At 36.3% G+C, this 27,968-nt stretch overlaps 1 protein-coding gene across 4 annotated transcripts in view; it reads right to left on the bottom strand.

Annotated features, from left to right (window-relative positions):
* SLC16A7 (solute carrier family 16 member 7) overlaps positions 1–27,968 on the bottom strand; it is a 173,381-nt gene that overhangs the window by 57,592 nt on the left and 87,821 nt on the right. For all 4 annotated transcript variants that reach the window (XM_059403589.1, XM_059403591.1, XM_059403590.1 and 1 more), the window contains 2 exons: positions 22,135–22,263; positions 19,786–20,029 (listed from right to left, as the gene is read on the bottom strand). In XM_059403589.1, the coding sequence (XP_059259572.1) occupies positions 19,786–19,999 (214 nt within the window). In that variant the 5' untranslated portion in view covers positions 20,000–20,029; positions 22,135–22,263. The remainder of the gene's footprint in view (positions 1–19,785; positions 20,030–22,134; positions 22,264–27,968) is intronic.

Genomic DNA, 27,968 nt, shown 5'->3' with positions numbered 1-27,968 from the left:
AAATGCCGTATCTCAATTTTTAAAAAATTATTCCTAAAATACAAAAGCACCTCCATTTTCTATGTATACTTTTAATGAAAATATTAAATCATTAACTAGTTAACAATGCTCTGTGTAATTAAATTAGAACCACATTTATGTCTTAAATTCTGTTTTGTAACTTGGCAAACACCACAGATACAAGCCTCCAACTGGTTCCACAAGTCTACCATAGGTTCTTTCTTATAAAATGCAACATGTATGTATTTGGTAAACAATGTATCAAATTAGCATGTTCAGTTATGATTCTTTTTTATTGTCTACAATTGGTATAAAAACCTGAAGACTAACCTCAAGAAGACTTGAGATATCTTTTTAAAGAATATTGTTAATACTAATATTTTTTATTTAACAATTTTATTTTATTCTTTCCTTATAGATATACAGATATACACACCTGAAAACTGATACTGAACTACGACAGTAAGCTGTTTCCAGGAGAGATACTCGATACGTTCCTTGGCTGGTGTGAAAGGTGAAACAGCACCTTGCTTTACTAAATTAACAGTACTCTTTATTCCACTGTCACCTAATCCGCAGCACTAGAATAAGAGAAGGACACAAAAGCTGTATTCCACTGAGGATCTATGAGCTACTGCCCTGCACCTGACAGTCTTTCAGACTTTTCTGCTTTAAAGTTGTGTTAGAGTGTATATGACAACTTATGGAGCTGATGAGGTATCTCTGACATTAAAATCATATATACATACATACATGTTATGAGTAATAACATTATGTATACATATATTTTTAATCTCTACAATTAAATTTTCATTGTCAAAAACAAATGAACAAAATTTTAAAGAGAGAGAGAGTGAGAGAGAAACCAAAAAACAGACTCTTAACTATAGAGAACAAACTGATGGCTACCAGAGGGGGGAATCTGTGGTGGGAATTAGGAGTACACGTATCACGATGAGCACTGAGTAATGTATAGAATTGTTGAATCACTTATATTGTACACCTGAAACCAATATAACACTATGCTATACATTTTGGAGTTAAAATTTAAAACTTCACAAAAAATGAGGTATTGAAAAAGATTCTGCATAGCAGACAGAACTTGACCATAATCTTTGAAAGTAAAACAAAACACAAGTTTATCTAAAAAAATTTCATTGTCAGTCTTTATAAACTGCATGCCTGTTCAGGAATGAAAGAAGAAGAATTTGTAAACTATTCACTAACTGTAAGCAAGAAAATATGTGCATGGAAAGACCAATGGAAATAAAAAAGCAATGGGAACAAGGGAACAACAGTTGAAAACAAATGATTATTGTTTTAAAGCTTTGTAACAAAAAGTAGTTGAAGAATTTCCAAATTTATGACAGTATTCTCTGTGTATTTACACTGTGAACTCCTAAGAGCACATAACATCCTATTATGCCATGCCTTGTACTCAAATATCCCACGTTTCCACATTTTATATTATAGGAAGTAACTAATTTCAAAGATGATTTCTGTGGTCCTTTTATTAAAATGCTGACTTTTTCTAAACAGGTCAAATCCTCTCTACCCTCCAGGATGCCTTACCATTTCCATTTCTACCAACTATTCTTCTAACCATGAAGGCTGTTATTTTATTTCTTTTCTTTCCACAGCAATTCATATCTGTCTTTAAAATTATCACATAGATTTCAAAATTTTTCCTTCTTTTTCTACCCAAGTGGATAAAAGTCCTTGTAGGGACTGTGTCATTTTTGTCTTTGGACATCAATATCTACCATAGGAAGCGCTCAAACAAGTTTATTAAATAAAAGAGAAAAAAAACCAGTGAAGGAATTTAGGTTCTGGAAAAGTGACTCCTGAAAAATCAATTATAGCATTAGAAATCCAGTTTTTCATGGCTTATTTTATGATTGTTACAATAATTTTGATAATGATCCATTTGTTTTTTTCCTTTTAAACATTAAGCACCTTTTATGTGCCAAGGTTAGGCTACCCACTGAGGATCCAAAAGTGAACAAAACAGGAAAAAAGTCCTTGCCCTCATGACATTTACATTCCAGTTTGGGGTTGAAAGTTTACCTTCTGAACCTGCGCTGCCAACAAGGTAGCCGTTAGCCAACTGAAGCTTTTAAAGTTTAAATTAAAAGGAAATTGAAAAAAAAAAAAAAAAGTTCCTGGGGCACCTGGGTGGCTCAGTAGGTTAAAGTCTCTGCCTTTGGATCAAGTCATGATCTCAGGGTCCTGGGGTTGAGCCCTACATCGGGCTCTCTGCTCAGCAGGGAGCCTGCTTCCTCCTCTCTCTCTCTCTCTCTCTCTCTGCCTGCCTCTCTGCCTACTTATGATCTCTATCTCTGTCAAATAAATAAATAAAATTAAAAAAAATTAGTTCCTTCCTCAAACTAACTTTGAAGGATTCAATAGCTACATGTGGCTATTGGATTATTCATTCCCTGGATAATCAGATTTACAGAACATTTCTGTCATCATAGAAAGTTCTGCTGGGCAGTAGCATTCTAGTAAGAACTAAATAATGGATAGTGATAAATGATACAGATGAGAAAAATAATGCAAGGAAAGAGGACAGAATTGGGTAGATACAGTGTTGAGATTTTAACAGGCTAGCTCTAGAAGACCTCTCTCAGAAGTTTTGAGTAAAGACCTAAAAGAAGGGCAGATATGGGGAAAGTCATTTATAAATTCAAGGGAATATCATTCCAATAAAGGGAAGAATTAAGTACAACCCTCCAAGATGAAAGCATGACTTCATATTCTAGAAACAGCAGGTGGGCAATATAGCTATAGCAGGGTAAGAGCAAGAATAATAGGGTCAGGGACGTAATGGGGGACAGTGAACAGTGTGAATGAGATGGGAAGCTCTGGTATGTTTGCAAAAAGGAAAGAAAAGATTGGACTTAGGTTGCGGGAGGATTTCACAGGCAGCTATATACAGAAACAAGGCCATCAACTGATAGGCTACAATAATAATCTAGACTACAAATAATAGTGTCTTGAGCCAAGTAATGGCAGCAGAAGGGATGGAAAGCAATCAAATTTTGGATTTATTTAGAAGGTAGAACCAAAAAATGTGCTAATCAGAGTTGCAAGAATGAGAGAAAGAGAGAGAGAGAAATCAAGAAACATTCCTATGTTTTTGGTTTGATCAGTAGCTTTGGGGGAGAATTTCAGGAGATCAATTTTAGATAGGTTAAGTTAGAGATTGCTATTAAGCATTTGAGTGGAAACGCTGAAAGAATACTTTATATGCAGATCCAGAGTTCAGGAGAGATTAGGACTGGAGATGTAAATTTGAAAGGCATCAACTCATAAATAATAGCTATCGTCATACAGAAATAAAAGTTACCTACGGAGCAAATATATACAGAAAAGAAATCCAAGAGGACGTATTTCCAATGCTGACAGTTTAAGGAAATAAAGACACACTGGAAACAAACACTAAGAAGGCATGGCTAACAGCATCAGAAGAAAAAATGTGTGTGGTATTTTACAAGTAAAATTAAGAAAATGTTTGATGGTAGAGAGTGTGAACAGCTACTGTGTCAAATGTTGCTTAAATGTCAGTGTGATGGAAACTGAGGAATGACAGCAGTCATGGGAGATCCTAAAAACAGCAGTTTTGGATGAGTGGTGGGAGCAAACATCTAACCAGAATAGGGTGAAGAGACAGAAAATAGAAATCAGAGATACTACATACAGTCATGTTTTCAAGAAGTTTTGCTTAAAGGGAAGAAAATAAGTAGGGTTGTGGCTCACAGGAAACATGGGTCTAGAAAATGTTTATTTATTTATCTTGCTTCCTTTTTCCCAAGTTGGAAGATAAAGTATCATGTTTATATGGCACAGAATGATTCTGTTGTAAAGGGAACTATGGCAAATGAAGGAGAGAGAAGTACATTTCATCTGTAGTAATGTCTTGTACCAGGTGAGCGGTAAAAGAGGAAGTGGTTGAGCAAAGGGCCTGGCCTCGGCTACGATGCAGACAGTACAGGAGAGGTGAAGTAGATAGGTCCAGATGTAAGCAGGTGAGATTGAGAAGGAAAAGGATGAGGCAACATGGTAAGGATTCTTACATCACTAAAAGAAACAAACAAACAAAAAAGTTAACAGAACTAAGAACTTTAAAACCAGACACATCAAGGTATGAGTCCTGCTTCCAATAACTCCTTTAAAGATTAACATGCTATCTTATTCTTAGTAAATTCACAATTCAACAATCCCAATAAGAATGGGGTTAAGCATGTATACTAAATAACTTTATTTCTACTTATATGTAGATATACCATTCATGAATTTATCTAAACTTAGATTCTGTTAAAATTTTGGTCTAATTTTTTTTTATTGGGATCATAAATTCTACTGGATCATCATTCCCTTATATAACAAATATTATCTTTTTTAGTCTTTTGGTCCCTACATTTACTTCTTCTCTCACTACAATTCCAATATGGTATAATTTAGTTAACCCGTCTATTCACATAATCCCTACCCTTCAGAACTTCATATTGTTTTATTATCTCTCTTCTTAGATTTGGTATTTCCACTGTGTAAAGATAAAATCTGATTTGTCTGTCATGGTAGAAGAGGATTCTCCATTTAAAAAACAATTCAAGCTCACAAATACATCCTTCTGATCATTTTAGTTTCTCTGTTTCAAATTTTCTCTGGCTGCATTATGTTATTTGTATGGCGCTCATTGTGTGCATACACTGTGCTAAAATCTGTTCAAACACAATACACAGCCATTCACTGCAAAGGGTGATAAAACACAATGGCTTTGCTGTTATGATGGATTCTGCAACTCATGCATTCTCACAGCAGACAGCTTTCCTCAGTTTAGGGCAGTGAAATGACAAGAAGGGAGGGGGAAGAAACCTAGAAGACAAAATAAAATCTGGTGTAAAGGTTAAATCATCTAATTTAGACAATGTCTAGAAGAAAGATAGGTAAAAATGTGGTCACAGTCATAGAAAGATGATCCTCTTTCTCTTATTTTTCTAATTTTTTTGTAGGTTGACATCTAAGATAAAGTTCACATTATCATATGAGATTTTCTTTTCTTCTTAAGCATTTTTCCTAGTTTCTTCTTAAGCCATTTTTCCTAGTTTCCACATCAAAGATGCTGTCCAGATCTTTGAATAATTTTGAATTTTTGAAACATCTCAAATAAGCTCAATTAGAACATTACCTTATTAACACACACAGGTTTAGATGGTAGGATATGTTTGCCCAGATAACCACATTGTTCTTCCTTATTGTGTATAATTAGGTGAGATGAGATTCATCAACAGAGTTTGAAAATATACTCATGAAAAGCAGCATGGAGTTTTTATTTTTAAGGAGCTGAAGCTGAGAAGTATTAAGTAACTGGCCAGAGCTACTAGGCTAGTAAATGGCAGCCATGAATCTGAATGTGGCCAAACTCAAGTCTGTGCCCGACAGCACAATTCCATTATGTTACACTACCTCTTTTAAAAAAGGGCATAAGAGGGGCATCTGGGTGGCTCAATGGGTTAAGCCTCTGCCTTCAGTTCAAGTCATGATCTCAAGGTCCTGGGATCAAGCCCTGCATCGGGCTCTCTGCTCGATGAGAAGCCTGATTCCTACTCTCTGACTGCTTCTCTGCCTACTTGTGATCTCTGTCTGTCAAATAAATAAATAAAATCTTAAAAAAAAAAAAAAGGCATAAGACTTCTTTTGTTTAGGAATTTAGTAAAGAAAAAATTAGTTAATCATCTTTGAAAGTTTTTGTTATGTTTTAGAACAAGAATGGATCTCGACTCTTTACTTAAAAATCAGTGATTGTGCACTACAGTGGATAAAGGGAATACCACTTAGAAAAAACATGAACTGCGTGCCTGGGTGGCACAGTTGGTTGAACTTTTGACTCTTGATTTCGGCTCAGGTCAGGATCTCAGGGTTGTGAGATTGAGCCCCACATGGAGTTCCACACTGGGTATGGAGTCATATTTAAGATTCTCTTGGCCCCCTGCCCCTGCATTCGCTCCTCTTAAAGAAAAAACATGAACAGTTACAGTTGGAAGGTCATGAATAACCATCATTGCAAGCAAAACTAATATCCAAATTTAGCTAATTTAATTTAAGCCTATTATATTCAGTCAATGGTATAAAGAAATACTTATGACCTAGGAAAGCAACAAAAAAGTATTGTCTGAAACCAAATGGAAATTCAGATTCTTTGTGAGATGTGTTTTTCTGCTGCTACTACTGACCCCTAAGGGGGAATGAATGAATGAATGCTGAAGATAAGAAAACAGAAAGCATTTCTGTTTTCAATTCTGATACTCCACAGGTAGAGAGAAAGGAATACCTATATCTAATAGTTACTCAACATTAACTGATGTTTCATTCATTAAACCTAAGAGAATAAAATTAGTCAAAAAGACAAAATAAAAAGTCTCAAATATGAACTTAAAATATGAAGCAAATGAAACTGTCTTCCTTTTTTCTCCCACAGACTTATTTTAGAATATCAATAACATATGAGGAGAGGCAGGCTGTTTTGTCAGGGACTATAGTTTCATAAGTACTTAGGAATTGCCTCAAGCTTCTAGGTCAGTTGTGTTTGAACTAATATGGAAGACAACTTCAAGAAGCCAAGGTTATGCTGCCATTGGAAAGTTCTCTCCAGCTTCTAAAACACATCATGCTTGATAGAAGAAACACCTCCAAGTAATATCTTTGCCCAACATAAAGGCTCTTCATATTCTTTCTTGTGTGAAGGAGTGGAGAAAGGCTTATCATTCATTATCAAAGTTAATTCCTTAAACTTGTTTTTTCTTTATCTGAAAAGGAAAAACTAACTCTACATAGATATTTTACATATATTTTAAACTGTGAAATACTTGTTTTATCCAAGCAGCATGTGGAAGGTTAATACAGCCTCTACATGTTTAAGAGCAATCTAAGTAAGGTTACTAACATTCAACCTTTTGCATATTTCTGATAGAGGAAAAAAAAAGTTTGTCCCAGACAACAAGGGCATAGAATACAGAGAAGCTGTAAAAAGTTTCTCAATCTCTAGATTAAATGTCCACTGTTTGGAGGATGATAGAAATCCGTACCATTGAGACAGACCGCTGTTTCAATGTTTCTCTACTCCTGTTCTTGCCCAAAAGTCAAATATCCAAGAGTCTGTTCTTTGTGCCACATGGATTTCACAACGGTCATTTCCACACCACATACCATTTCATCTTCCCACTAGTATCGTGACAGTTTACACAAGTTGAGATAAAATCTCCAACATTTTTAACTTACTCTCTGAATTCTTCTTCTAATTAATAAAATATTAGTTAACCTTAAAATAATACTTTAAATGCTTTGGGTATCAAGAGGATTCTTATACTTTCTATATCAATGTAAGTCATGGTTATGAACATTGGATTACCTGGTAGAAGTCTGGAAAATCTAAAAGAAACTCTAAATCACTAACACACACATTTCTGCCTTTATTCCCCTTTGTTAATCACCTAGATTTCATTCATATACTTGTATATAGACTCTTTTTTACGTTATCTTCTGAAAAGAGTGGATGAATCCAAAGTAGATCAGAGTTCTATTTCCTGGGCATTCCTTTTTGGCTTCCAGGAATGTATACTCATTCCTAGGTTGCTTCCATTCAGTCCTTCGCATCCATCTCTAACTCGGTCACGGACTGCATGAGTTGATGAGGACAAAGAACAATGTGAATCAAGAAAATGCTACAATCCTAAACACACCCAGAGTTTGCAGAACACACACAAATCAGAATCACTGAAGGCTGTGGAGCACCAACCACCCAGCATCAGTCTTCAAAAATCTACCAAAACTTCCATAGAAGTTCTCCAAAGCTTTAGACTTCATGCCCTTCTGGTGATTAAAATGATTCTAGGTGTAATTATTATTATTTTAATAGCTTGAGCAAGATGTATTCCTTTAGGAGAACTCGGGTAAAATCTAGAGTTATCATCAATGTGTATCTACATAAATGCTAATGTAAATAAAACGTCTATTTAGTAAGGGCTTCCCTCCCCACCTTGCCCCAATCCTCTCTCCATGGCCACAGCCCTGCCCCCTCCACCTTGTACATAATGTATAGGAAAAGTCTATGTATGGTTGAGGGGGGTGGGGTGGCTTCAGAGAGCTGGGGGACCCCCCTCCCCCCCAATCCTCCCCTCATAGGCCAAGATCTTTGCTAAAGGCCATTCCCTCCCCAGGGCATTCGGCATTGGGTGGGAGGGGGAAATCGCATCTTGTTAATTATTTTTAATCTTATTATTGTACATACCTGGGGCGGAGGGCTGGGGAGGTGGAGGGGGGAGAAGGGTCCCCTCCCTTTGGCCCTCCAAAACACTGGGTAACTCCAAATCATTATATACAGCATGGGAAACCACAATTCTATCTGAGAAAAGTCTACAGACAGGGTGGATCCTCCTTATCTTCAGATTCTATACATAGGTGAACTTGCCTACTCACTAACTCCCAAATCAATATTTGCAGTGCTTTCACATTTATTCATAGAGATGTGCAGAGTGGGGAAAAACTGGAACCTCCTGACTTGCAAGTTCCCATGGTCAATCAAGCAAGAGGACACTGACTTTTTTCAGTTCTCATACTGCAAGTGTCCTTTTCTCTACATGTGGAGAAAAAATTCTCCACATTTTTTGTACTTTTTCTTGATGATTTTGCTGTTTAAAAATGGTCTTATAGCCTAATGTATTAAGTACGGATTAGTGTTCCTAAGCACAAGAAGGCTGCATTGTGCCCTATGGAGAAAACATATATGTTATATAAGCTTCATTCAGGCATGCAATACTGTCCTATTACTGGAAGTTCAGTGTTAATGAATCAACTATAAAATAAGATGTTTTTGAGCAGAAACACACATAAAACAAGGTTATATATTGATCAGTTGATGAAAATATAACCAGGGGCTCAGAGGAACCTAATCTTGGATTTTCCCTAGGAGCAAGAATTCAATATTCACTGATTCAGTGTCTGCTGTAATTTCATAAAACATAACTAATGTGAATAATGAGAATCAACTGCATTTTAACACATGAAGAATTATGGTCCTGGGGCACCTGGGTGGCTCAGTGGGTTAAGTCTGCCTTCGGCTCAGGTTATGATCTCAGGGTCCTGGGATCAATCCCCACATCGGGTTCTCTGCTCAGCAGGGAGCCTGCTTCCCCCTTTCTCTCTGCCTGCCTCTCTGCCTACTTGTGATCTCTTTCTGTCAAATAAATAAATATCTTTTTTAAAAAAAGAATTATGATCCTAAAATAGAACAAAAACAGGCAGAGTGCCGAGAGTTGTGATATTGGTATCCTAGATGGCCATATTCTGATTCTCTTCTTTTGTGTCTGCATGGACACAAAATATGTTACCCAGGATGATTTCAGTGGATTTTAGGCCATCGATTACCCTTCTCTCCATCTTTTCATCGTATGTCAATCACCTTCATTTCCTTTGGGCTACTAGAGCTCTCTATGACCTCTCCCTCTTTAGGGCTTTTACTTACATGATTTGCTGGGCTTCAAATACTTTCCTTTCTTTCATTAATGCTGCATCCTCATCCTTCAGTTTCAGAAAGAAACAGTTCCTCATCATGCACTTATGAGATCTGTTTCTTTTCTATATTGTTTCATGGCAACTACTGTACTTCCTTATTCATATATTTGAAAACTGCAATTAAATAAATAAAATTTATTATCCTGTAAGCCAAGCCTATGTCTGATGACTCCATGTGACTTTTCTGAGCCAAGCCAGTACTTTGCACATTGTTCATGCCCAGTGTGTATCTGAAGAATAAACAAATGAATGAATGAAGTTATATAGGGTTTTCTCCCTAGTTATGATACTGGATTACTCACAAATCCCCACCTCTGATGATCACAAAAAACGTGTACTAAATGGGCTGAACCAAAGTTTCTGCCACAGCCAGGGACCATATTTTAAGATCAGATCTATGAGCCCCATATGTGCATAGCTACTCCTAACCAGCTGAGCAAATACTTACACAAGAACAGCCATCTAGATTAATTATTTTAAAACCTCTCTGAAATAGAGCAATTATTCTGCCAGAGTCATTACTGTCACAGAAAGAAAAGAAGAAAGTAAGAAAGATAGAAAGAAAGAAAGAGAAAAGAAAGGAAGAAGAAAAAAAAGGAAAAATAAAAGAAAAGGAAGTAATCAGAGTATAACCAAAGAGTATTTCAAACTCTCTGCCATAATCCATCAGACTTAAGTCACTTACAGCATATGAAAAAATGAAATTTAATTACTATCTTAATAAGGTCCTTTTTAAATAGTTAATTGCAAAAAATGTTGCATATTCTCAATCCTAATATAAATGCTGCTTGAGAGGGCATAGAATGGTTCCTTGTTTTGAAATAAATATTCACAGAAATAGTATTCAAATTAATCAGTATAGTTCAGGAAAGTATTTCATGCTAGACCTCACTAGTACCTTTTAGGAACTTCATCTCACATATATCTATCATATATGTACACTACTAAAAGAAGAACATATCCAGTGAGGACTAACTAACAGAATATTAAGGAAGATTTAAAAAAAAAAAAAAAAACCAAGTTTGAAACTACCTATATTTTATTTTATTTTTTTAAAGATTTATTTATTTATTTATTTGACAGAGAGATCACGAGCAGGCAAAGAGGCAGGCAGAGAGAGAGGAGGAAGCAGGCTCCCTGCTGAGCAGAGATTCCCAATACAAAGCTTGATCCTTGGACCCTGAGATCATGACCTGAGCCAAAGGCAGAGGCTTAACCCACTGAGCCACCCAGGCGCCCCAGAAACTACCTATATTTTAATCAGCTTGTACTACTACAACAAAATATAATAGACTAGGCATCTTAATCAACAAAAATTTATTTCTCACAGTTCTGGAGGCTGGAAGTCCAAGGCCATGGTGCCAGCCAACTGTTTCCTGGTGAGTTCAGCCTCCTTCTTGCTGTGTATTACTACTGCCTTTGCTTCAGCTGTATGAAAATGCAGAGAGACATATCTCCCTTCCCCTTCTAATAAAGTCATCAATCCTACTCGTATAGGACCTTACCCCATGACCTCATTTAACCTTAATTCTTCCTAAAAGCCCTATATCCAAATACAGCATATGAATTTGAGATTTCGAGGGGAGACACTATTCAGTCCACAGCACTGCCCAAATCATACTGTGAAACTGATTGTTCTAGTAGGCACATCACTGTTGCCACCCACAGCCACATACTCTACAGCCTATACTACAAGTCCCACTGACTTCCAACAGAGACACCATTTTTATGCTGCTTCTGGATCATGGATTATCTGTAATCACCTTGCCAAATGTACTCCTTGAGGCATCTGTTCCTTCACGTCAGTAGCTTCTGAATCAAACCTGGCCTTACTACACTAGATTTATGGGGCTTGGGTGGCCTAGGTGCAAGGAATTCTGAGAAAGTGAATTTCTGTTTTTTTACCTGGGAAGGGGGGAAATCATGAAGTTCAGAATCTCCTAACATAGAAAGTATTTCAAAGGTATATGATACCCCAAAATGAACAATAAATGTCCACTCCACTACCTGAATAGCAGAAGGCATAGGGAAATGCCACAGCAAATATGAGTAAATGCCATGGAATTTCTTTTAGAACTGATTATTGACCTATTTATTTCTTACATTACCCTCTGTTTAAAAATTTTACTGGCACAGGTTATTCTAATCAGACTATCTTCCTTGTACCTAAGCTGTGGTTTCATTCTATAATGGTTATAATGTTCAACAACAATAGGCAGAACTCCCATGAATCAAACACAAAAAATCCGTAGGCATGAAACTCAGGACTTAATATAGATTGCAATCATTGTTTGTAACAATCACGCTGAGCAGTAGATACCATTTTTTGTTTTCTATGACTTTACAGATGGGGAAACTGAAGATCCAATGTCCAATGGGGGGCCCAAGCCACAAAGTTGCAAAGTCTACATTTTATATCTGTTATTTTGGAGCTCATTATTTTAATGACAATGCTCTTCTGCCTCTCACTGGACAATTAAACTATTAATAAATCCCGAGATCCTAGGATTTTCCAAATCTAAGCGCCACTCAAGGGGCCAACTCTCTAGTAAATGCAACTGAGTCCTCTAGATAACTACTGAGAATTACATTTCATTAGGCAAATGAGTTTCTAAATACGGAATATCAATTTTGACATATATATAAATAGCTACTTAGTTATAAAGAAACTATCTAAGTGTAAAGTTATCCATGAGGGATTAGTAAAAAAGCAATACATGGCTTTATTTTGGGGAAATCATACATCAGTCTACTTTAAAAAATAATAAAGTAGCAAGCACTGATTGTTTCGTCTCTTCACAAACCTTCCCTCTTCTGGGAAGAATGTCATCTTTCTAATTGGGAACTGTGTTTCTCCTGTCCCAAGTATATAGTTCCACTCAGGCTGCCAATCTTAGCCCCTCATTCATCCATCGCCTGCAGGGGCTGATGCAAATTGGGCCAGATCCTAGCCATCTTCCCTAGCATTTGTCAGATTATAATTTAGGGAAGAGGGGCAGTCTCATGTCAAATTTGAGACTGAAATGCTGGTAATCACCTTCCCTCTGTCAGGGGAAGTATACCAAAATAAATAAACAAAGCTACCTCACTGTTAGAAGCAGAGGAGAGAGGAGACAGAGAGACGTGACAGACAGAAGCCAGGGGAACTTGTTGACCTGGAAGGCTCTGGGACCTCTGTGTCGCTTCTGATTTGTACTCAGGAACTCTTCTCTTTAGACTCCGGTTTCTGTCATTTGTAACCAAAACACATTTGCATGAATTGTATAATAATGCAACAACGTATTTTAGAGGAATTTAAGTCCAAAATCAGGAAAGATATTCTTACTAGGCCATCAATTAGTAAGTAGGTTCTTTTTATACATTGGTAAGTGAAACGTTCACTGTCTAAAGAACACATATCAAAAAAAGGACTTAAATAAAGTTTCTTATTTTTTTTTCCTGCTGAAAATAAAATTTAGCAATAATCCAATATTATATGAATTATCAGCTCTCTATAGGAACAATATCTCCTGAATAGTTAGGACTAAACATACTCAAGATCTGCCCTTCATCCAGGCCTCCTTCCATTCCTGTCTTGGAAGGGACACAGAGACATTTAATCATAGAAAGTTCCACAGACATGATCTGATCTCTACTTCTGTGCCTTGAAGTGCAAATGCCTGCCTCTCACTATTACTCCCATGAAAACTGGCAGTGCTGATTTCCACATTCGGCTCTTTTTTCATTTGAGACACTGAAGTCTTCCTCTTCTCTACCAGAGCTCTGAACCACATACGAACCTCCTCATGTTCTCATGACATGAGTTAAATGAAGACATCCCATAGTCTGTTCTAGTCCATGCTTACAGTTGACATAATTTATATTCTAAGACTTCATGTTTGTATTGATCAGTATAATATAGGTTTTTTCTGTACAACAAACTATAGAAGCTTAATAAAAATTTCCTCCTTAAATTATTCAACCTATACAGTGGGTTAAGGATCGTCCCCTTGCAACCAAGTCATGTGAAACAAGGCTGTTGCCAGGAGAAGAGGAAAAAGGAAGAGGCACCCCAACTGGAACTGTTCTAACCAGGTGACCAGGGATGACATATATCTTTCTACTCTCATTTCATTGGTCAGAACTAATCACTTGGTCTCCATGTGAGTGTAGGGAAGTTGGAAAATACATAGGAGCACATGAATATACAGTAAGCAAAATGATTTCTGCCACCCATACCATATTTTCTAGGAAAACACTAGCAATATCTATGTTCATGGATTTAAAAAAAAAATCACAGTGTAGTTACAAAAGATGCACAGACTACTTGCTTGCATGGAATGATCCAAGTGAACTTTGAGACTTTATAAAACTAAGGTGAAAACCCTAGCTAGATCTCAGTCACATATCTAGCTAGGGTAGATCTTTTTTTTTTTTTTTTTTTTTTTTTTTTTGTGAGTGCTGCTAAGAGAAAGTACTAAATGAATTATTTTTTAGTAGGTCCCTTCATTATGCAAAATATTTAGAACACAAAGCAAAATAATGCAGTTAGCTTAGATTTTAAGAAGAATAGAAAAACACGCATTGTATATTATGACCACCGACCTCCCATGCCCAGAATCTTTTGCTTCTTGGCCTCCAGTAGAAAAAGACTGAGTGGTCTGATGCTTGGCCCCCTAGGTGAAGTATTCCATTATAAAACCATCACCCTTACCTCAGTACAATTGGCAGTCACTACTCACATAAGACAGAAGAGTGTGTTACCATAGAGACAAAGCCAACTCCCCCTCCAGAATGGCTGAGTCTTCCAAGTCATAACAGATATTACCAGAAAAATAACATGAGATACCCACAGAGATTGGCAGCCCCAAATCTGTATTCAATAATTGTGTAGCTAAGCAGGTTCACATTATCTTTTGATAGAGTAACAAAGATAAACACTGTACTAAAAGATAATTCTATATAATCATTGTTTATAAAATAAATCCCTACATCCATCTACATCCATCTAAACAATGTGTAAAGTTTAATTTGTAATGTGTTTTTTACCTCTACTTAGTGCTTTATTAATGGAGTGACCACTGTGTTTGACCTGTTTGCTGAAATTCGCTAGAACTCCAGGAGACCATATGGATGACCAGATGGGTTATTGTAATCTAATGTCATTATTCTAAGGATGAAGTAAGGGATAAACATAATTTGCATTCTTTTCCATCCTTCCTGCATACCTTTTATTAGCTTCATTTTTAATTCAGACATCAGAAGGGAAAGTAATATCTTGCTACCAAGGCTCAGATGCCAACTAATTACTACAAGAAACTCCAGTCCTGACATCACAGGCCAGGCCTCAGAACACACTTCATCTTACCCAGTGACCCCACCATGGTGATTAATAGGTTGAGTGCTAAGCCCTAATGAGTGTGTCAGATCGTAGATGTTCTCTAGGCTAACGTAATTAGCATTATGTTGAACAGAATATTTCAGTTACTTGGTAGACAGCCTCATTAAACTTGATACTAAATTCTATGCCTTTTCACCTTATGGTCTTTGAATTTATTTTATAATCATCAACCTAAAAGGCGTCTATAAATAGAGATCTTTCAAATATTAAAGGGTAATTTAAATATTTTTAAATCAATTATTGATCTTCTTCTACAACAGCAAATCCTTATGTTGTACATGAAGTGTTTTTCAGGGATGCTTGATGAAATGCAAGTTTCAGGACTCCACCAAGAGAAATTCTGCTAAAAAGGGGTTTGGGAGGAAATCCACAACTATGCATTTTTAACAAGAGACACGTGATTCAGAAACAGGAAGTCTGGGGACCATATCTGAAAAAACACTACCACTTTGGTCATAGGACCACTATCTGTGTCTCAGATTAATTGAAACTATCAGATTTTTTTGTTCTAAATAGTTTTTTTTTAATAATTTTTTAAAGATTTTATTTATGTATTCGTCAGAGAGAGGAGAGAGAGAAAGCGAGCACAGGCAGAGTGGCAGGCAAAGGCAGAGGGAGAAGCAGGCTTCCTGCCAAGCTAGGAGCCTGATGTGGGACTCGATCCCAGGACACTGGGATCATGACCTGAGCCAAAAAAAGCCACTTAACCAACTGAGCCACCCTTAGAACAAGGTGTCCCTTGTTCTAAATAGTTATTGTTTCTGAAAAAAATTATAGACATCCACATAAGGGGGACTATTTTCATATTGAGATTACAATTTTCAATGTACCAACTATTTCTTTTTTTTTTAAGATGTTTATTTATTTATTTGACAGAGAGAGATCACAAGTAGGCAGAGCAGCAGGCAGAGAGAGAGAGGGGGAAGCAAGCTCCTCACTGAGCAGAGAGCCTGATGTGGGGCTCAATCCCAGGACCCTGAGATCATGACCTGAGCTGAAGGTAGAGGCTTAACCCACTGAGCCACCCAGATGCCGCTCAACTATTTCTTATTAAAAGATTAAAACCAATTATCAAGAGAAGACACCAATGTTATTTGCAACAAACCATGTAAAGTATGATGAGTTCTCCATTAACCAGTGGATATGGCAGGTAATAAAATTTCTATCCTGCAGGCCTCAGGCCTGGGATTGCTTTTCCACTTTCTAGGGAAAGACCACAGTGTAGCAATCTTCTGCAAATACTGTCTTCTCCATGGCCAGAGACAACAAAGAAAATGTCTCAGTTCTGACAACTAACGATGCTAAGCAATATTCCAGCGACTTAGTGGATCTCACCTAGATATCACCATCATCAATTACTATGTAAGTATCTTCATGTGTCCAGCATTTGTTTTCTTGAAGCAAGTAGAAAATTCCTACTGATCTTTGGAAAGATTTTTTCATCTATTACCCTAAACATCTTAAGGTATTTCTTTCCTGAATTGATAACTACTTATTTAACCAAACTACATTTTTTTTAAGTAGGTTCCATGCCCAGCATGAAGCCCAACACAGAGCTTGAACTCACGACCGTGAGCCGAGATCAGAGACAAGCCTAATAAACTGAGTCATGCAGGCACCCCCAAACTACCATTTTTTTGATGAGCTTCAAAAGAGTTCTGTTTTGTGCTTTTTATTTATTTGCAAGAAAAGAGAGAGAGAGAGTGAGAACAGAGGGAATGAGCAGAGGGAGAGAGACAAGCAGACTCTGAGCTAAGCATAGAGCCCAACGCAAGGCTCCTTCGTATGACCCTGACACTGTACCTGAGCTGAAATCAAGAGTCAGACACTGAACCAACTGAGCTACCCAGGCACCCTTCTTTGGGGTTTTTTAAAATATGTATAATATATATATATACATACATGTATAATATATACACATATATTATTATTATACATAGATGTATAATATGTACATGTATACATATTAAAATAGGAAATAAGGACATGAATAAATTGAAAAATGATTTAATAATAAATACATATTATAGGCATTTACACATTATAATTTGATACTGAGATTTAATGGTTTGAGAAAAGAAATTATATCATTCTTCATTCTAAACCTTTCCATAGATCCAGCCAGGGAGTGGATGCTATCATATGACATTAACAAGTCTATAAATACATCCTACTTTCATTGGATGAAGACTGATAGCTGGGGTATCAGGCTCTGTCTGAGACTTACAGGATGCAATCCTACTCTATTTCTTCCTCTAGGAATCCTGTGTTTTCCAGCAACCCTGGCTCCCATCTTCATGTAGAGCAGCACAAGAATTCTGACCAGCAAAATATGTGCAGAAATGTTGTTTACCCTTTCCAGGCCTGGCCCCCAAAATATCCCACATGATCTTCCATGTTATTTGTGTTCATTTTCTGGCTAGCCAGAGGAGGTTATTTGCTTTAAATTAATAAGGTCAATTAAGACTTGACTTAATGAAAAAGTTATACAAATTTTTCTCTTGCTTATGAGTTAGTCAACTACTTATTCAACATAAAATTATGACTGCATAGGTCAAATTCAGGAGACTTCTATGAATTCACTAGCGGAATCTGTTTCAGTTGTATTTAAAAGGCGGGTAACTACATAACTTAACATTAGCACATTTTGGAGCTCAGGACAGGGTGACTTGTATGTTGTTCTAGTAAAACATTATTAAATAAACACCTAACCCTTTCCATAATGGAACAAAACCTGTTACACAGTATCTATTGTTTCTATATCATCAGAAATAACACAGAATCCTTAAAGCAATGTCCAAAGGAGATACTCAGAATGTGTTTTAGAAGCAGAATTTTTCATTGATACACTCAAACAACATTTTAAAGACACCTTTTAGTAGTGGAACAACAATGCATCCATTTAACCTAACTAAAAAGGGTAAAGGAGACATACTAGATTAATGTAACATTGCCAACATACAGAAAGTAGAAAAACACATCCCAACATGCATGCACGTACACACACACACAGAATCATTGGAGGACCACATTTTCACCATAGAGAGAGAGAGTATACTGTAGATTATTATGTCACTGATAAATGACCTTGGGGGGGATTGCACCTGAATTTGGTCTCTAGAAGCCTGGCTCTATCACTTTCTAGAGGTAAAGAGGAAGATATGAGAAAGGGAGAAGAGCACATGACTCAATATTTTGAGTCTTGATTTCTATCTGCCTCTAATGAGCTGTTTGTCTTGGGAAACTATTTTATGTCTCTATTTCTTCAATTACAGAATGGAGAGAAAATAATACATACATGGTGTTAAGAGGATTAAATTGTCGGACACACAGCAAGTATTTAGAGAGGACTTAGCTGAAAGTAAATACTAATAAATATTGGATATTGTTGCTCTTGGTATATCCCTATCATTATGAGCCGTATTATCCCCAACTGTAAGGTAAGAAATTGTGCTAGATGATTTGTATAATTTCTTCCAATGCTTATATTCTGAGTCTATACCTGTCTCTTAAAGTCAAATATCCATTCGAAAAATGAAAACTCTAAAACCTAAATATTTTACATAATGACTTTAAAAAATGCAGAGACCATCTGGTCTGCTGTTTAGGTTGATTTCAAGAAAATAAAGGATATAATAATGCACTAATAACTCCAATTTTTTAAAAATTCAAAAATGATAAGGTTCTTTGATTTGTTCTCCCTCATGAATCTTACCCTCATCTAAACATGAAAAATAACAAGATAATTGTCAGGCAACCATTTACATTTAAAAATGTCATATTTATCTGTTGATGGACATGCTTAGCGAAATAAGTCAAGCGGAGAAAGACAACTATCATATGATCTCCCTGATATGAGGAAGTGGTGATGCAACATGGGGGCTTAAGTGGGTAGGAGAAGAATCAATGAAACAAGATGGGATTGGGAGGGAGACTCTTAATCTCACAAAACAAACTGAGGGTAGCTGGGGGGAGGGGGTTTGGGAGAAGGGGGTGGAATTATGGACATTGGGGAGGGTATGTGCTTTGGCGAGTGCTGTGAAGTGTGTAAACCTGGTGATTCACAGACCTGTACCCCTGGGGATAAAAATATATGTTTACAAAAAATTTAAAAAAAAATGTCATATTTAGAGCTGCCTGGATGGCAGAGGCAGTTAAGTATCCAACTCCTGACTTCAGTTCAGGTTAAGATCTCAGGGTTGTGGGATCAAGCCCCACATTAGGTCTGCAATCAGTCGGGGGTTGGTTAGAGATTTGCCTTTTCCATCCCCCTCAACCTCTCACTCCATTCTCTCTCTCCCTTTCTCCTAAAGTAGGTAAATCTTTTTTAAAAATGTCATATTTAAAGAGTACTACAGAAATAAGGAATTATTTTGATCACACAAACTGGAATAGAACCAGAATGTACATGATAACACTCCATTTCTGCAGCTGCAGGCTTATAGATCGTCAGCAAATGGAATTTCTTTCTCATTAGGAAAAAAGCATTTCTACCAATGGTAACAATGGGAGGAAACATATAGACTATTCCATTCTTAAATAGAAAGGTGCCTCCTTCGGAAATTCCATAATTTAGTAAACATTACTTTGTTCAAATAAATCCTCATTCTTTAATAAATACTCTAGTAACATTAAAGAATGAAATGAATAAGTCAAAATGCAGAATCAATAAAATTATTAAAAATTCATTTGGGATTATACTTTTGGTTGGTTTTAAATGACTACAACACAAAAACAGGGCTATAATATACCAAGACATTACATGTAAAGCACTGTGGCACTGAAGCATTGTTTTCTGAATCTGAAATTCCATTTATTCCCAGAAACCTTACCTCCTGCGTACATAACAGCCAGCATAATGGATGATATCCAGGCTATTTCACTGTAAGTAGTGTTGAATATTTGCTGAATTTCTTTGAAGAACACTGTGACAGCTTTGGGGAATGCATATGAAAATCCAATGGAGATAAAAGATGCTCCAACCACTACCCAGCCCCAGCCTCCATCAGGAGGTGGGTATAGGGGGGGACCGACTGGTGGTGGCATTTCTGCTCCTCTATTCGAGATTCAAGTCACCTATTTAAAAAAGATGAAATAACAGTTTAAACCTTATTTCCATTTTCAGATATTACTCTTGATAGTCACCAAAATATTTTACAGTTATAAGTATATAATTTCTCATGAATATTTTTTAACTCTTATACTCAGAAAATTAACCAAAAAATGGAATGAGGTATGTAATTTTGTTATAGGCTAAAAACTGATAGCATTTAATTTGTTTATGGAAATAAAAACTACTCAAAAATTACTTAAATAATTCAGATCTGTACTGAAGTACCAACCCAAAAATAAAAGCTATCTCTATCCAAATTCTAAGCATAATAAAAATGGAGCTGTCATCACTTAAAAACAGAATACTTTCTTAATCCAAAATATTTAAGATTTTCTTTACAAAGGTTAAAAAGGACCACGTATTGAATCTTATAGATTTTAAATAACTAAATAGTAGATTTTTTAGTTATTAGAAATATTAGATTATTAGAAATAATTTATAATTTTTCTACTTTTAATAATTGAGAATACTTAAAAGTAGTTCAGCATGGACCTATTTTCTAGACCCATAGCACTAGAAGTTTTATGGTTTTAATGAATTAATTTTACTGCACTTTTCAAAATGGTGCTACTTATTATTTAATGAATGATGTATTTTATGCATTTTTCATAGCAATAAGAGTCTTCCAAACACATAGATGGTGTGTCATCATTTGTTAAAAGAAAGGACTTCCTCTTTGAATATACCTAAGAACACAACTGCTAGCTTTATGGCATAAGAGCATGCATTCTCCTGAGGAAGCAAGGATCACATATAGCTTCACACAACTGAAATTAAATTAAAAACATCTTGGTTCCCTAACATCAATGTTTCTTTGTGCAGTAATGCTGTTTGCTTAGCTTTTAGCTGTAACTGCCAGCATTTTTCAGTATCTTCTTCCTACTACTCTCATTTTACTTGTGAATATGTTTCAACTGAAAAAAATTTTTTTTTCTATTGGTAAAATAATGCTGGAAGTAAGTTAATAAAATCTAATTTTGCCACATGTTTTCAGAAAACACACCAAAAAACTAAACATATATCTATGAAAACAGAGACAGGTTTAATTTTTGTTTACTGTCAGATTATATCAAGGATATTTTCAGTGACCTTCTATATGCACTTTTTAGATTTTGAATGAAAATATTCTCTACATTAAACTTTTCTAATTTGTCCATAGTTATAGGACAACAGTCCATAATTAAGGACTTGGCTTTCAGAAATTCATAGGGGAAAAATGATAAAAATGAAATTTAAAATAAGTAGAGAAGTTCTCTGCAATTTTCCTGTTTCCATAAAAGAACATCTCTTTCATTATCAATTCATGACTTTAAACTACCATAGCTTTTATCACATCTGCTATTGTAAACACTTAGAAATACAACTGGATGATTTGCTTCTCAGTCACTTCAACCAAAATTTTTCTAAATAATCTTAAATACATTATTTAAATATCATATCAATATGAAGATTGAAAGGTACTAATATTCAAATCTTGTTATGAATATGAACACTGAAATTTACTAATGAGATAGGTTGATGTTGGGATTTCTATTGTGTGGACAGGCATCTGTGTTCATAGTTCAAAACCGGAGGGTCTTAAAAAATATTATGTGATTGAGCTTTTTTTTTTTTCGCCTTAATCCTCCTCTTTTTTTATATGGTTTTTTCACCAGTTTATTTCTATATGTGGTATTTTGCATCTGTTTCCAGCATATTGACCTTAAGTATAACTGCATAGTCCAGGTTGAGAGTCATTATTCATGCCTTTTCACTTCCCTATCTCCTAGCTATTTAGTTTTTTCCATATAAATTGATATCTTATGATCTCCTAGCTAAAATAATTATAGAGTGGAGTCTAACCAATTAACCCTTAAAAAATTTCACTTCCAAGATTACCACCTGTTCATTATTAAACAACTCTTGGTTTGATCAGTAGTCAAGATCCAATTCATACACATTCACTGGTGTGATGTTATTCTCCTGTGCACTACTCTGTAATATTTTCCACAACTAATACCTGTGGTGTCTCTTTCTTTTTATTTGTGGAAATAATCAAGAAAAGCAGGAATTAAAAGTGTAATTTTACCTGTTGATAGATGCCAACTTGAACAGATATTTTTGGATTATCTGTGGAATTTTAAGTCCAGTCACTGTTCCTTGAAGTGATATGTGAAGGCAATGCAAAGGGAGAGAGGTAGAGCAGACTCTGGATTATCTAAAGGAAAAAACAAAAAAAACAAAGGTTACATGTATAATTGAGTTCCATAAGCCCCATTAGAGCCACTAGCTTTAATTTAGCCCAGGATATTGTGACCATGTTTTAATAATTAGCAAAATTTCTTTGTCAATCCACTGACAGAACTGTAATGTATGATCAAAATGATCAAATATATGCATGAGAAAAGAACTGTACGCACAAAATGAAGAAATAAGTTTTTAAAAAGTAAATAACAGGGGGCCTGGGTGGCTCAGTAGGTTAAAGCCCCTGCCTTCGGCTCAGGTTGCGATCCCAGGGTCCTGGGATCAAGCCCCACATCGGGCTCTCTGCTCAAAAGGGAACCTTCTTCCTCCTCTCTCTCTGTCTGCCTCTCTGCCTGCTTGTGATATCTGTCTGTCAAATAAATAAATAAAATCTTTAAAAAAAAAAGTAAATAACATTAGATTGCACATCTATTATTATGAGAAGGAAATTTATTTATTTATTGGCATTCATTAGCTGTCCCTCAAATAATTTCCTACACTCATTTAAATAATTTACAATTCAGTTAAAGAAACTATCCATTGACAATGGAAACAGAAAGTTCAAAAGAGAATTATTAGAACTATTATCAAACAAACTAAGGGTTTGGGGGCGGTGTTGGGGGAGCGGGGTAGCCAGGTGATGGGTATTAAGGAGGGCATGGTTGGTAATGAGAACTGGGTGTTACATGAAAATAATGAATCACTGAACATACATCAAAAATTAGTGATATACTGTATGGTGGCTAACTTAATAATAATTTTAAAAGAAATATTGTCAATAATATGTCTCACAATGAGACAGACTGGTTATGAAAAGGACTAAAAGCATTTTAGGGATCTTCTGATTTAGAATTAAAACTTCCTAATCAGATCTGGGTGATAGATATATTCAAATTCCCAGATATATCAAATACATTCATTTCAACTTAAATCTTGTGCTGAATACATAGAAGCTAGTACTTAGTGTTTGTTTAGGGTGGACATTCCTTTGCCCAGATTAAAGCTGGAAAAAAGTCAACTCTGAACTAAATAACCAGTTCCCTGCTTTGCATGTAGGGCCATGTATCCTAAAGTGTTGAAAAAAGCAATGCAGTCACTAGGCTAACTGAGATTCAAACGAAAGGATGAGGAGAGGCTGTGATCTATTTGCCAAGTCAGTGAGAAACTGAGAGTCGGGACTAGAATGATAGGGAATTATAAAGTCATGAATAAAATCTGAGAAATGGGTAAGACTGAAATTAAAGGTTTTTTAAAAGATTTATTTATTTTAGAAAGAGAGAAAGAGAAAGAGAGAAACATGAGTGGGGAGAGGGGCCCAGGGAGAAAGGATCTCAAGCAGACTCCCTGCTGAGTGTGGACCCCCCACCCAAGTTTCCATCCCAGGACCCTGCGGCCATGACCTCAGCTGAAACCAATATTCATACACTTAACCAACTGAGCCACCACAGGCATTCCTGAAATTAAAATTTTAACTAATGCTCAAATTAAAGAGTTTATGCTAAATGGGTCTCCTAGGTCTGGGGTTATAGCGGTGAGGAGAAACATCTGTTGTGGTCTTACCAGGAGCCCTGGTAGCCTTCTTAAGCCAGGTAATTCAGGGATGGCAGCCCGATCCTACTACTTATAACCAGCTCATCCAAATGCAGAAAACCTTTTTATGTTTTGAGGAAATAAATTTCCTGTCAGTTTCCGCTGGCAGGGAGAGCTGCCCTGAGTTCAGGGCAAAGCCTCAGAGGAAAGCCTGAGGCATTTCTGAAAATTGGGCTCTGACCTTCCAGTCTATACTTAATTATCATCATGCTTTATAGAGGTCAGCATAGAGGCCATGATAAGAGATCCTGACAAGTCCACATTCTAAATGCCCTCCAACATTTCTACAAACCTTTCATAGTGCTTTAACCTGACTATTTACTTACAGAAAGACCAACCCATATCCATGGCTTTTTTCCAAAAAATGGCCCCAAATCCTAGAAGTTATAACTTCCTGCATGGTAGTTAATCTATTTTACATCCCTTTCTCTACATCTATTAAGCTATCGTATTTTAATACATGTTTATGCAAATATACTCATATGGCCCATATATTGGTCTTCAGTTTTAAAAATGAAAAGCTGTGTTTTGGAATTTTGTGTCCTACTGAAAAAACAGTAGAAGATCAATAGTCCTTAAGAATATGGGAAAGTTCTCCTTTAATTTGGGAAAGCAACTATTTTGGAGATTGCTTCCTAAAGACCAAGGAGGCATAAAGTTTATTGGCCCCTACAAAAGCTGTGTTAATTACTACAGCTAGAAGCTGGACTATGCTCTCAGCTAATTTGGTTTCTTGACAGTTTGCATATATGCAACTTGTTTCATGGTAACTTTTACTTATAACAGGATGCACACACACATAAAAACAATGCTTAACTGTTTTTCCAAAGATTCAATTAATTATAATAATCCCATGAATGAAGATGAAGTGATGTTTTTAATCATATTTAGAGAAGAGGGCATAAAGAATCAGAGGTGCAAAGTGATTTTTCCAAAGTGTAATGTCCAGTAAGTGATTAAATTGGTACTGTGACAGTATTTTTGTTAGGCCCATTGTTACTGACTCCACTTTAACCCAGCACCTTAGAGGCTGCTCTTTCTGCTTACAAATATACTCCAGTTTTATTTCCAATGGTGAATTTCCCAATTTCACATACTTGTCCACTGTAATTCAAATATTCGTCGTCTGAAATTCTGAACCTCAACTATCCCTCAAAGTCTTTATAAATTCATAATTATTTCAGCTTATTTACATCTACGCTGTCTATAATTTTTTTGAGTATATGGACTACAATATATCACTGTCATTGACAAAAGGGTGACTTAATGACTTCTGAAAACATTTGTCTATTTCAAGTGTTTTTAAGAAAAACTTACATGGTGGGATGTGGTAAAGCCCCAAACCTTGCCTTGTCTTCTAGAAATCAATATGGGTTGATTAAACTAAGGAGAGGAAGATGTAGCAGAAAGAAATAATAAAACTATTAGTGATGATCAATGGTTAGACTCTAGTGCTATATTTAAGGTCTTTTCTCATTTAGTTGTACAGAATATCAGATTTCCTTTATAGACTTTGTGAATAATTATTTCTTCAACTACCCAAATCTAAATCAGGATGAATCAATTTTATGAACCCTTATCAATAGTCAAAACTATCCAGAAGTTTATATTTCAAAATATAGTCCAAAAATAGTGCACTCAGCAAACTAAGTCCCAAATTAAATCAATGAATGTTAGGAGACTATTGACTTCGTTGTAAATTAATCTAGGTAGCCTAGAGATAAAGCATGACTTGTTCTTCACATCCTACCTATAAAGTGGCTGGGTGTTCGCCTAAAGGAATTACTATGTTCCTTGAAGAATAATGAACTAGTCTTTATGCTTTTTGTTTCCTTTTTCTTATACAAAAGGATAAAGTCATGTCAAATTAATATACAATGTTCCAGTTTAGATGACAACCCACCAAATTTTTTAACAGGAATTAAACTGAACCAAATCTTCTCTTTTCCAACAGGTAATTGAATTAAAATTGGAATCTAATCCTGAGAGGTTATTTTATTCTTCCTGATGGACCATGTTTTAAATCCTATAGACTGATTTACTTTGACAACTAGACAAGAGACATATCAATAGTGCATAGCCCACAAAATGTCAGTAACACGAAACCTATTTTTAGATGTGAACTACTGCTGTAGTTAAAAGGACTCTGAGAATGCTAATTGATAATAAAGGTCAAACTAACTAAAGATGTTTTTATAATGGGCAAATTAAAAAAGTAATGTAAGTCAGCACATATTTATAAGGAATAGGAAATGGACATCTCACACCAAACAATTCCTGATTTCTAGTACTATATTTTAAAGAAGTGTGTAAAAGCAGTTGTTGTGGGCTGAATAGGGGCCCTGGAAATGATATGTCCATGTCCTAATCCCTAGAACTGCAATATATCTTACATGGTCCCAGAAACTGAGTGCTCCCTCAAAATTCGTACCTTGATAACTAATCCCCAGTTGCGAGGTATTTGAAGGGAGGGCCTTTAGGAGGCAATTAAGTCAGCAGGGTGAAGCCCTCATGAATGGGATTAGTGCCGTTATAACGAGGCCCCAGGGAGTCCCTTACTCCCTCTGCCAGTGAAGACACAGTGAAAAATGGCCGTCTGTGGGGACGCCTGGGGGGCTGAGTCAGTTAAGCCTCTGCCTTCAACTCAGATCATGATCCCAGAGTCCTGGGATGGAGCCCTGCATTAGGGTTCCTGCTCAGCGGGGAGCCTGCTCCTCCTTCTACCTGCCACTCTGCCAGCTTGTGGTCTCTTTCTCTCTGACAAATAATAAACAAAATCTTTTTTAAGAATTAAAGAAAAAAACTACAAACCCACATTAAAAAAAGAAAAGAAGAGAAGAAAAGGAAAGAAGAGACCTCGAATAGCCAAAGGGATATTGAAAAAGAAAGCCAAAGTTGGTGGCATCACAATTCCGGACTTCAAGCTCTATTACAAAGCTGTCATCATCAAGACAGCATGGTACTGGCACAAAAACAGACACATAGATCAATGGAACAGAATAGAAAGCCCAGAAATAGACCCTCAACTCTATGGTCAACTAATCTTCAACAAAGCAGGAAAGAATGTCCAATGGAAAAAAGACAGCCTCTTCAATAAATGGTGCTGGGAAAATTGGACAGCTACATGCAGAAAAATGAAATTGGACCATTTCCCTACACCACACACAAAAATAGACTCAAAATGGATGAAGGACCTCAATGTGCGAAAGGATTCCATCAAAATCCTTGAGGAGAACACAGGCAGCAACCTCTTCGACCTCTGCCGCAGCAACATCTTCCTAGGAACAACGCCAAAGGCAAGGGAAGCAAGGGCAAAAATGAACTATTGGGATTTCATCAAGATCAAAAGCTTTTGCACAGCAAAGGAAACAGTTAACAAAATCAAAAGACAACTGACAGAATGGGAGAAGATATTTGCAAACGACATATCAGATAAAGGACTAGTATCCAGAATCTATAAAGAACTTAGCAAACTCAACACCCAAAGAACAAATAATCCAATCAAGAAATGGGCAGAGCACATGAACAGACATTTCTGCAAAGAAGACATCCAGATGACCAACAGACACATGGAAGGGGATGTTGTCATAACAAACACCTAAAAATGTGACAGTGGCTTTGGAATTGGGTAGTGGGTAGAAGAAGCTGGACCAGGTTTGAGATGCATGTGAGAAAAAGGCATTATTATAAAAGGATTATTAAGGTTGATTCTGGTGGCAGCCAATTAAGAGGAGACTTAAAAAAGCCTGAGTCTTCTTCAAGAATACCAAAGTTAATCCTGAATAGCATGTTTATAGAAATATGGAGGGTAAAGGCCACTCGGCTGAGATCTGACGGAAACCAGGCATGTATTATTGGACAGTGAGAGAAAGGCAGTCCCTAGCTCCCTAAAGGGGCTAAGAACTTGGCTGAACTGTGTTCATCTTCTACCCTGGGGAAAGGGCTCTCCCAAGAATCCTGAGAGTATTCTCGCTAACTGTGAGAGCTGCGAATATGAGACCATAGCCCAGTGGGGCCAGAAGGCAGAGCATCCAATGAGAGAAGATTCTTCTTTTTTTTTTTTTTTTAGATTTTTTTTTTTTTTTTTTT

This window comes from Mustela nigripes, chromosome 6, assembly GCF_022355385.1.
Source record: "Mustela nigripes isolate SB6536 chromosome 6, MUSNIG.SB6536, whole genome shotgun sequence".
NCBI lineage: Eukaryota > Metazoa > Chordata > Mammalia > Carnivora > Mustelidae > Mustela > Mustela nigripes.
This window is presented reverse-complemented; position numbering and strand designations above follow the sequence as displayed.